The sequence below is a fragment of the Macrosteles quadrilineatus genome, unplaced genomic scaffold (assembly GCF_028750875.1).
Source record: "Macrosteles quadrilineatus isolate MER2022 unplaced genomic scaffold, UCM_ALF_1.0 Scaffold_3__2_contigs__length_128488019, whole genome shotgun sequence".
Lineage (NCBI taxonomy): Eukaryota > Metazoa > Arthropoda > Insecta > Hemiptera > Cicadellidae > Macrosteles > Macrosteles quadrilineatus.
This window is the reverse complement of record NW_026542596.1, coordinates 88,809,879-88,821,170: the sequence shown is the minus strand read 5'-3', so window position 1 is coordinate 88,821,170 and position 11,292 is coordinate 88,809,879. Positions and strand designations below refer to the sequence as shown.

At 37.7% G+C, this 11,292-nt stretch overlaps 1 protein-coding gene across 1 annotated transcript in view; it reads right to left on the bottom strand.

Moving 5' to 3' along the window:
- Positions 1-779: 779 nt before the first annotated feature.
- The window catches only part of LOC128990097 (BOS complex subunit NOMO2-like), a 42,564-nt gene continuing 32,051 nt past the window's right edge, over positions 780-11,292 (bottom strand). The window contains exons 13-20 of the mRNA XM_054412337.1: positions 10,165-10,369; positions 9,752-9,903; positions 9,169-9,292; positions 8,092-8,285; positions 7,206-7,380; positions 6,261-6,344; positions 1,695-1,926; positions 780-1,198 (exon numbers count right to left, since the gene is read on the bottom strand). Of these exons, the coding sequence (XP_054268312.1) occupies positions 849-1,198; positions 1,695-1,926; positions 6,261-6,344; positions 7,206-7,380; positions 8,092-8,285; positions 9,169-9,292; positions 9,752-9,903; positions 10,165-10,369 (1,516 nt within the window). The 3' untranslated portion in view covers positions 780-848. The remainder of the gene's footprint in view (positions 1,199-1,694; positions 1,927-6,260; positions 6,345-7,205; positions 7,381-8,091; positions 8,286-9,168; positions 9,293-9,751; positions 9,904-10,164; positions 10,370-11,292) is intronic.

Genomic DNA, 11,292 nt, shown 5'->3' with positions numbered 1-11,292 from the left:
TGCTGCACACCAGTATTCCGACCAAACAACACAAAACAGCATGCTTTTTTAGGCATCTAATACGTGTACGCTTGAAAAATAAGTTGGCAATACTTAAAAATATTACAACTACAATCAGCTGGTGCAGCGTTTCCCATTTCGTTCAATGTTGGGATTTAACCTAACCTAAACACGTGCTGTACAGTGTTTGAAAGACTAATTTTACTGTAGTAGTTGTTATTATACGAGTAGTTGCTTTATACTAACTGTAGGAAAAATATAATGTGTAAAACGAGTGCAAACTGCCTTTGCTGCACTCGAGAAACATTTCCCTCGCATATTAGTTACACAAATAAATATTGTTCCAATGAATGTGGCAATATTACACAAATTGAGCATTGTTGTAAGCCTATTGGTTTTTTTTACCCAGTATTTTAGTTTTATAATGAATCCTATCTTATACACTTCAGTAAGAAAACATGATGATTGTCCAACAACTATAATTATATTCAACACTTTAAAATTCTAAAACCTTAGTAACCAAGCGTGACACAGCTTAAGGGGGTGTTTATTACTCTTCATGAAGGGGAGCGAGCTAGTTTAGGGGTAGAGCCTGAGACTTCAATCCCTTCATATGTCACCAATGTATTTTATCTACCGCAACCCCCAGGTCTAGATTGAAGTAATGTGAAAATCGATCCTGAGCTAACGCCTAGTGTCCTAGGAAAAAACCATTCCTCTTCATTAAAATTAAAAAATTGCTAATTCTAAACAACCAGGTTGAAATAACACCACATATGGACTCATGTAGAAAATGTATTCAAACACAACCACAATCCTATAACTACTTTGGCAAACACCTACTTAACCTATGTCTTTCTCGCTTTGAGTTTTCGCTTGATGGAGACGTCGCTGATGAGCGTTTCTGTGGAGGAATCGTCTGTCTGGTTGTCCACAGTGGTCAGTCTGCTCTCCATGACTTTAGTGACTAGAGTTTTGGCAGTGTCTCGATGATAGATGATCAGCAGGACTACCAACACGAGAGGCAGAGCGAAGTATGAGGTGTGTGAGAGTTCGCTGTCACTGGCGCGAGGACTAGTCGCAAAGTTGAGCCGCACCAGCTGGAATGATGAGTTGGCCTTGAAGTAGACGGGATGAGTCTTGTAGTTGTGTGTCTTTGGTGAAAGTGTCGACTCAAGTTGTATCGAGTATGTGCGACCTGTGTAAAGATTAAGACAGGGTTTACCATTTCAATATAACTAATTATTGTAACTAGATTTACTTCGATCTAAAAGGAGGATAATGGGATTGTTTTGTAATGTTGTTACCTCATATCAACAAGGATATTTATTTCAATAAATTTCTGTTAAGATAAAACTGACAGTTACAAAACCCCTTTGAAATAGTAATAAAGGCGCAATAGGCTTCCTTACCTGCAGTCTACTGCTGCCGCTGAGACCGTTCAGTATGATAGCACTATCTTTGTTTGTTTTGTGTCATGTTAAATGTTATTATTCTTATTTTTTGACATGTAAGCTTAAACAATTTTGCACTGTTTCAATCTCAACAAAACAATGCAGCAACGTTTTGTTGCTCCAACAAAATTTGGACCATAAACAAAGGTAAGAGAGCCTAATTTGTCATAAAGGAGTCCAAGGGTTAAAGATAAATTGTAGCAATTAATTTAACTGAAAACTCTACGTAAAGTCACATACCATCAGCAGGTACTGGTGGGAACACCAGAGCTGTAGAGGTTAACGCAAACGAAGCTGTAGGTTTGAGCGAAGACAGTCTGATGGTGTGAACCGTCGTGTCGTCTCTAAACATCTTGACCTTGAGGCTGCGTAAATGTTCAGCACTCTCTGTGGTCACATACACCGACACGTCTGTACGAGATATTGGGCGGAACACTATCATGTTCAGACCATGGACATCTTCCTTTGATACCTGGAGGGATATAATTAATATATGGTTGTTATTTAGTTTAATTTACTCAGACTGAAAGTGTTACTTATTATTTTATGAAGTACAGTAGGTTAAATAATAAATAGTAACAAGAATTATGACATTCATTCTTGTAACTAATTTAAAATAAATATCAAGGACATTTCCAGGTTTTCCAAATTCAAAATTTCCAGGACAAAACTTGCTGCTTAAAATAAGTATTAACTTACTTGTTTACTGTACCAACTAGGAAATCCATACAAACAACTGAAACAACATAGTGTTTAGTCATACATAAGCATCTGTATTCAATGATTTTTAATTTGTCAATAGTAAAAAAAAACAATAGGATTAAGTAATAAATGTCATTACAAAACGGAGTGTGAAAATTAGTTATTTAGTATGGAGTGGAACCAACATTAAAATTTTGATTGGTGCTATAAATTGCTATAATTTTTGTATAACAGGCTTACCCCGAATGTAAAAGTGTCCATCTGTGCACAAGAATCACTAAAACTTTACATTTGTGAGGTTAAGGCCCATGTAACATAGAGCACAATAGGATTTTAAGATTTGTTTGTGAGGATAGCAGGCTTACCTGAATGGGAAAGAGTCCTGGCACAAGAGACACAAAACTTAGAATATTTCACTGCCACTGACAGCATTCTCAACTAAGGATGAAAATGCTGTCAGTGGATGTGATATATTCTATTGTTTTGTGTACATAGTGTTAAGTGTTGTGTCTCTTGTGCCAGTTTGGACTCTACCATTCAGTTTAGCTGGCTATCTCCACAAAAATCCCAAAAATTTACACATCAGGCAAAATTAGAATTTTTTTATCTAATTGATAGTATTTTCAACCAAAGGATGTTTGATTTTGGAAGAGAGATGTCTTGGCATAAAAGGAATACTGTATGTTTTTGTGTTTCTTAAGCCATGGTGGACCCACCTAAGTAAAAATGCTATCGTAACAAAACTCCTTATAGTTTACAACAAGTAGGCCTTTCTGCTTGGCTTAGTTATGTAAAGGTTGGTATCAGTATATGGCATAAATTAGTGGATCCTAATTGACAGCAGTACAATTTGTTGGGGGGCTTAATTTAAATACGTTTGTTTTCATCGTAAATTTGACTTCAACTTAATATAAAAATGGAAAATCTCAATCTATCCATTTTTAAAGGCTAAAGGATCTTGACCTACTGACAATGTTAATGTTTCCATAGAAACTACTTATTTAATTCATTCCCTGGTGCAGAAAATGAATGCAGGATGAAAATTTTCCTCCTGTCAAAATTATTTGAGGAAGAATACAGATTCAAGAAAGCTAAGTAAATTTGCTCCATTCCAGAAGGTACTATGTAGAGCAGGTCTAGGAGATGAGACATCACTAAAAAATTGGCAGAATTCTTCCGTTCTTGTCACTACTGATAAGAACTAGAAGAGGATCACTATAGTAAACAAGCAAGTAGCAACTTCTGGGGGGAAGTAGGAGGTTATAGAACTTCACGGAGACCTAATGTTGTATTGCTCCAGTAAAACAAAAAGTACCTATCCACATAGTTGAAACCATGAAAGGATTGTTTAAAGTAAAATGCTAAAGGATTTGCCATGGAAAAATGTTTGAGAAACATGATGAAATGTAGGAGATGAAAGCAACCATGGATGAGCAGATTGAATATCTGAGGAGAAACTTCAAGAGGAAGAAACTGAAGAGTTCTACAACAACACCGTGAGCCGATTGAAGACACGTGGACATTGAAGGACAAGTCCTGAAGATGGAACAGATGAGTTAGAACCAACTTGTTAGTGTTAAGTATGCAATGTATCTAGTATTAAGTATCTTTGTACCTAGTGTTAGTATTTATTTGTTTGTGTATCTTGTAATAAAGTATCCGTGCGCTTTCCTACTTCAGCGTATACGGAGCGTCCCCTGGGTGGCGGATAGGGGGAAGGTCGGTGGATCTGCTTGTCAGTCCTCCCGGCTAGGTCCAATGGACCCGCTGACCAGAAGTAGGTGAGGTCCTCCATTCATATTGGGGGTTGAGGTGACGGGCTAACCACCCTCCCTTGTAAAACAACCCTGGTTAAATATCACCTACAGAATGCCTCGGACTGCATGGAACACATCGGACAACGACCTTAGATGCGTCATAAGGACTTGAGATTTGAAGGTGGAACGTTCGCTCTCTGGCTGTGACAGTTGCTGTGGACATCATTAGCAGAGAACTGGAAAAGTACAAAATGGATGTGGTAGCCCTGCAGGAAAATAGGTGGCCATTTAATGGAATCATTAACGCTGGAAATTTACGTTACACTACAGTGATAGAAATGATGGCATACATCGAGCAGGAATGGGAATAGCCATGAATAAAAATATTGTACTGTGTTATGTAAGATTAAAACGAAAATTTAAAAACCCATGCGTGATAAACATTATGTGTTGCAATTGAGGATAAGAGTGATGACGAGAAAGGAGATTTTTATGGTCAATTAGAACAGTCAGTGAGTCAAATACCTAACTATGATGTAAATATTATACTAGGAGATGCTAAAGTTGGTTGAGAGTTGAGAGAGAAGACATAATTAATTGTGGAAGGGCTATTGTGAAAAAGAGAGTTTGCATAGTAACAGTAACAAGGGAACTAAGCCCATTAGCCTGGTGTGCCACAAATTTTACAATTGCAAGCACTTCATTCCCTAGGAAAAACATCCATAAAGAAACATGGGTATTGCCAGACGGAAAGACTAGAAATCAAATTGATCACATTTTGATAACAAGCAGTATTCAGGGTGTCTAGTTTATTTCCATTATAAAATTCAAGACTAATTCCAGACTTTTCAAGACGAATTCCAGATTTTTCAAGACTAGTTTTTTCAACAATTAGTGGGTGTTGATACCAAAATGTATAGATTCTCGATTCTTGATACCAATACCAATTTTTATAGCTTAACCAAATTTTCTAAATAATACTACACCAACCCCCGTCTTTGTCATAAAGTAGTATTATGATAATGTGGTGTTTTCAAGTAAAGAAATAATGCAGCAATAAAAAATTCGAACTAACAAATTTGTTTTTTTTATCATGAAATCTTCCACATACCGTACATTTAGACATCATCATTGACTGCAGGGGTTACAGAAACGTGATCGTCGTCGTCCGCGATCACGGCAAAATCATGAACATTTCCCGCAGCTGTTTGGACACCACCGTCATCTCCCACGTTCACAGAAACGTCATCGTCGTCGTCCGGGATCGCGGCAAAATCATGAAAATTTCCCGCGGACGTGTAGACATCATCGTCGTCTCCCGCGGTCACGGAAACGTCATCGTCATCTCCCGCGGTCACGGAAACATCATCGTCATCTCCCGCAGTCACGGAAACGTCATTGTCGTCATCCGCGATCGCGGCAAAATGATGAACATTTCCCGCGGCTGTTTAGACATCACCGTCATCTCCCGCGGTCACGGAAACGTTATTGTCGTCGTCCGCGATCACGGCAAAATCATGAACATTTCCCGCGGCCGTGTAGACATCATCGTCGTCTCCCGCGGTCACGGAAACGTCATCGTCATCTACCGCGGTCACGGAAACGTCATCGTCGTCCTCCGCGATCGCGGCAAAAACATCGGCCACGGAAACGTCATTGTCGTCTCCCGTGGTCACGGTAACGTTATTGTCGTCCCCAGCGGTCACGGAAAGGTCATCGTCGTCTCCCGCGGTTTCGGAAACGTCATCGTCGTCGTCCACTATCGTGGCAAAATCGTGAACATTTCCCGAGGCCGTGTAGACATCATCATCATTGGCTTTCGCTGTTACGTAAACGCCAGACGACGAACGCGGCAAAATAATGAAATTCTTGACTTTGAAATCAAATTTAAGACTAAAACCCGACTTTTCGAGACCATTTTGAAATTCAATACTAATTCCCGACTTTCCCGATTTTCCCGACTACTAGACACCCTGAGTATTGTAATTTGGTGGATAAAGTTTTACAAATACCTTGATGAAAAGAACTAAAATATTGAAAATCTCTTTTGAAGCAATTTTTAAGTTTCCGCAAAAATTATTAATCACTGCAATTTTGAAAAAATAAATCACTTTTAGATTTTAAAATGTACCATAATATCTTTGTCTTTAAAAGCTTTATACCCTACTAAGTCAGGTTGATTTCATTCTGATCGTATATAATTTGTTTGTCAATTTTACATATATTTTAATTTTAGAGGGACTCAATTATCAATCTCTGGATGGTTCCAAAATCCACTTTCTAACCAACTGTGCTACAGAATTATAGTTGATTCAGTTTCACTACCACAGAAGAAAACAAGACGTACCTTCACCAGGATGCCGTCCGGAGTGGCTCGCTGTATGTGTTGGTTCACTTGTGGTCCTTGCTTTACCCTTACCGAGTACTCACACTGCAAAACAAAATATTGCTCCCAATTTTAACTCATAATAACTATTTTAAAATAAAATCATGTCAACAATAATTCAAGCTTGAACCTACTTTTGCACATAAATGTATTTTATTTTTGTGATTTGGTTGACAGCGGTTACATGAGGACAACAATATGGGTATGCTTGTTTATTTTGAATGAGTCAATGCCTTTAAAATTTTTTTGTGTTTCTGTAGGAGATCGGTCCAAACCATAGTCTTATAACTCTCTAAAGTTTAACTTTTGTTAGAAAGCATCATTAGTTTATAACCTGGTGACAAATGGCCTCTAGGTCTAGAAATGAGAAATAACCCTGCTTGGATAGAACCAGCAATCTTCATATTTAAAGGCGAGCACTATGACCACTAGGCTACCCAAACTTTAATTTTTTTTAAAGATGTACAGCATAAGAGTCAAGTATTTTAGGATTATCTTTGAGGATAGCAGCAGGCTTACCTGAATGGGAAAGAGTCCAAACTGGCTTAAGAAACACAAAACTATAAAATATTTTCACTCTTTAGAAAATGTTAGTGTCTTCAGCCCTAATGGGGCTTAAATAATCATTAGCTTCATTGGCCTTGTCTTTAGGCCTCTCTTTCACTCATTCCTTCCTTAGTTAAAATTGCTGTCAGTAACAGTAAAATATCCTATACAATGTTTTGTGTGTATAGTATAAAGTGTAGTTTCTTGTGCCAGATCCTCTTTCCCATTCAGGTATTTTAAATAGAGTTTTAGAAAGTGTTTTTCTCTTAAAATGAGTCAAAATCCCACTAGTATCTAATTTTTAGTCTTTGGTAAATGGCAAAGGTTAACTGAGCGACCTGCTGATGTACGTTGACCTACCTGAGGGTTGAGCCCTCTTATCCTGAACTGTCCGCTGGTCTCAGTGGAGCTCTCCTCTTGCAGTTGGCTGCACTGTTGTGACCCTTGCCCTACAGCCTCCACCACCACGCCAGGCTCTGGGTCACCACTGAGAGATGTCACAGTGCCCAGCGCACTGTATGCCACTCTCTCACCACTACACACCACAGTTATATGTTACTTTGTCACATAATGCACTAGTGTCTAAATTTCTATTTTAAACCTTATTTTTGGTTGCTGACCAATTTGATAGGTCGTAACAGTTGCTATAGCTCACCATAAGTCATTCCCTAAGTTTGACTTAGCAAAAAAGTGTGTGTATTTGACAGAATTTAGTAATTTAGATCAGAGCAATCTGTGGGTGGCTCACATCAACTACGACGACTTTGATAAAAAATCTGGCTACAAATTTAACATGGGGATGGAGGTGTAACATAGAGCACAAAGGCCTAGTATTTTAGGATTTTTTTGAGAGGATAGTAGGCTTACCTGAATGGGAAAGAGTCCAAACTGGCACAGGAAACACAGGGAACGCTGTTTTGTTTCCTGTGCCAGTTTGGACTCTTTCCCATTCAGGTAAGCCTACTATCCTCTCAAAAAATCCCATATACGAGTTTGTGTACAAATAACTTCATAAGATTGGATGCATAAGAGCTTTACTTGTTCCACTGAATCAAATTCTACCACATAATATACTGTAAATCAAAATACATTACAAAATAAAACTGAGCAAGCACCAACTTCCCACAAGTAAAATGCTCTAAATATATGGGGCTGAAGAAACAAAACTGTTTCCAAACCAAGAGGTGTTCAACATAATCGATTTAATTTACGTTTTTTTACCTCACAGAATATTTTAAACACAAACCTGAGCATAACCTCGACTGTCACTCCTTCTTTGATGGCTGTCATCTTCGACGGAGGATCAAACCTGTACTCCTTCATCATTGGTCGCAGGAAGTACTCGCCAGGGGAGAGGGAGAGGAACGCCATCGTCCCGTCCTCACTGGTCTGACTGTTGCGGCGATAGTTCTCACCTCCGGAGAGAGAGAGCAGCACACCCTGGCAGTAACATGCATTACTATAGGAAACAAACTCCCAGGTTACAGCATGGAGAATTGAGGTTTCCCACTTGAGAGCATTTATAATGCTGAAAACAGGTATGTTAAGAACACTTTTTAAATTAGTTATTTTATTTTTTTACAGCAATTGATGATATTGTACTTTTAGGATGGAGTTATAACTATAGAAAAAATACTGATAGAGAATAAATAGATATAATATTTTATAGATCTAGATTGTCTTCAATTTAATTTTCATATATTATATTTACCACACACTTAAACTCAGACTACAATTTTACAAATGACCTAGAATTCAAAAGTTAGCCTATTTATCACCAATCTTAATGTTTGAGGTTAGGTTTTCTTGGTAACTGGTTCTAGGCCAGAATAGGATTGATTTGCTTTTGATAGGAAAAACAGGCTAAAACCTGAACAGTGGGGAGTCTCCTCAACAGGAAACACAGTTATACACTCACTAAAATTGAAATATTTTATAGTGACTAACCACTTTCTTAATCACAAAGAAAAGGTTTGAAAGAAAAAGTTTGAAACCTTGTTTCTTTAAAAGAGTTGCGGTAGTTGGCAGCATACAAAAAGTAGCCAAGAGAACTTCTGAAGATGTCAAGATTTCTTTCTAAGCCCCTCTTCTAGGGGTGAAATATGAAATAAATTATGCTTTCAACGTTTTGCATGCTGTCAACTGCCAGAACTTTCTTCTTGGATAATCTTGTGATGTATCCATTCTTTCTTCTTTAATGTATTCCTAAGCCAAACGGCTATTTCTCCAAAAACAAATAAACTACCAGTAATTTTTCAACAACACTGAGGCATGGACAGTGTTTTATATTGCTACTTGAGGAGTTCCATATTTTTCCCATTACCTGTAGAGGACTCCCATCAGCTTTGTCCCTGACTGTGACAATGATCTCGGCCAGCTTGTGAGCACTGAACTCTCCCTTGTTGTTGGGTCCACTCATCACATACCCCTCCTTCTCCGCAGTCACACTGGACGAGCAAACAATACACAATATCAGAAATACTCTGATACCTACTATTCCAAACCTTTAGCTTGGACCTAAGCCTTTTTGGGGATAAGAATGGAGTTAGAAATACATGAAAGCTGGAATAAAAAATATGTTGTTTTTATCTCAACTTATTTTAGATCAACTTTTTTACAAATAATTTTATTATTTTTGGATCTTGTAAAACGCTTGTATACATTATAATAGACGTTTCCCGTTTTAATAGTTTTTTGAACACTATTGCTCTTGAAAACTAATTCAACAGATATTACAATTTTACATATTGAAACTGCTAAAAATATTTTATTGCAAATTAAAGCACTGGTTTTATGTTCTAGCATACTTTAGGTATTCTTTCTACTAGCCTTATGACATTAAGACATTTGCACATTAGAACCATGCCTAAGTAACGAAGGTAAAACAAACAACTCTACATTCTTACTTGTACTTGGTGTTTGCACTGAGAGGTCCGAAGATATAACGTCCCTCGTTATCAGTGATCTGTGTGCCGACCAGCTCACCAGCTGTGTTGTAGATTGTTACTGAGGCTCCAATCACAGGCTGTCCTCCTCCTAGCACTCTCCCCTCCACTACCTGTATGTTGGATGTATACCATACATTACTGACCCGCTATTCTATCTCACAATGATAGTGTGCTATCTCATATCTACTCTCACAAATAACTGCTCGCTTAGAAGTTGTGTTTCAAATAAGTACCAGTAGTTATTTCTCAACATTGAAACCAAATTACGATTTTTTTAATGAATTTAAACAAAAATACCTTTGTCACTAACAATTCAACGCAAAAATTTTCGATTGAAGTTTTAAACACAAACATCGGCTGTTGTGACTCACCTGGCCTCTTTCAGCCTTGAAGACGACACCCTGTACACAGTCGTTGGCTCCCACCACTACTGCACTCAAAGGGGTGAACAGAAGAGAGCTGGCGGAGGGTACGAGAGTGACAGACTCCCCGGGGGCGAGGGGAAGGCTGAATACATAGTCTACCCCAGGGGCACCAGACTGAGGCGTAGCAGTGATAGGGCCTAACTTGCGAACACTGAAAAATAAGTGAGGTTAGGGTTGTATGTAGAAACAGTATAGGCCTATTTAATTTCTTCAGCTTCAGGTCAAGGTTTGACAGACAACAAATAAAACAACAATTAAATACCCCCGCCGCAGCAAACCTGCAGACTAAGCGAATTTCCATTAATCTGATTGGATTTACACTAAAATGCCTTCATAAAAATAGCACATTTATTTCCTATTTAAATAGAATTAGTTTAACGAGTACTTCGGTTTGCTGCAACAGGGAGGGTAAAAAAGATTTTTTTTATAAAATGATAATAGTTTAGTAAGAAATAAAAGTATTTTCCAAAATCAATCAAAATATGTTCATAAACAAGCAAACTACAACAGTTGACTTATTCTCCATAAGAATAACATGGGAATTAAAAAATTACAATTTTCTTGAATTTTCTCCGTAACAATTAGGCGCATAATAACGCTTCAATATACTAAATTATTTGTTTTTTTAACCTCTACAAAATGGTTTAAAAAGAAATTGTGAAATTTTGTGTTTTTAGGGTCAAAAATGGGAAAAACCTATTTTTACCCCATAAAACCCCCCATAAACCCCCGTTCCCATAGTCCGATCATGCTGGTTCGCGAACTCATTCAAGTTTATCCCGCCTTACACCTTCAAACCAAATTTTATCAAAATCGGACAAAAATTACTCAAGTTATCGTGCGGATGGACACATATATATATATATATATATATATATACACGGCCGCGCCCGGGAAGCCAGTCACATAAAATATACACTGGAAGTCAGTCAGTTGCACCCCCCAATATATTTCAAGACTATGACATATATATAATATATGTTGGTAAATATCTTAAGCCTAGACATATCTGAACGTATATATCTCTTTTTTTCTTAAAAATACTAAAATATAATTACGTAAAAAATGCTATGC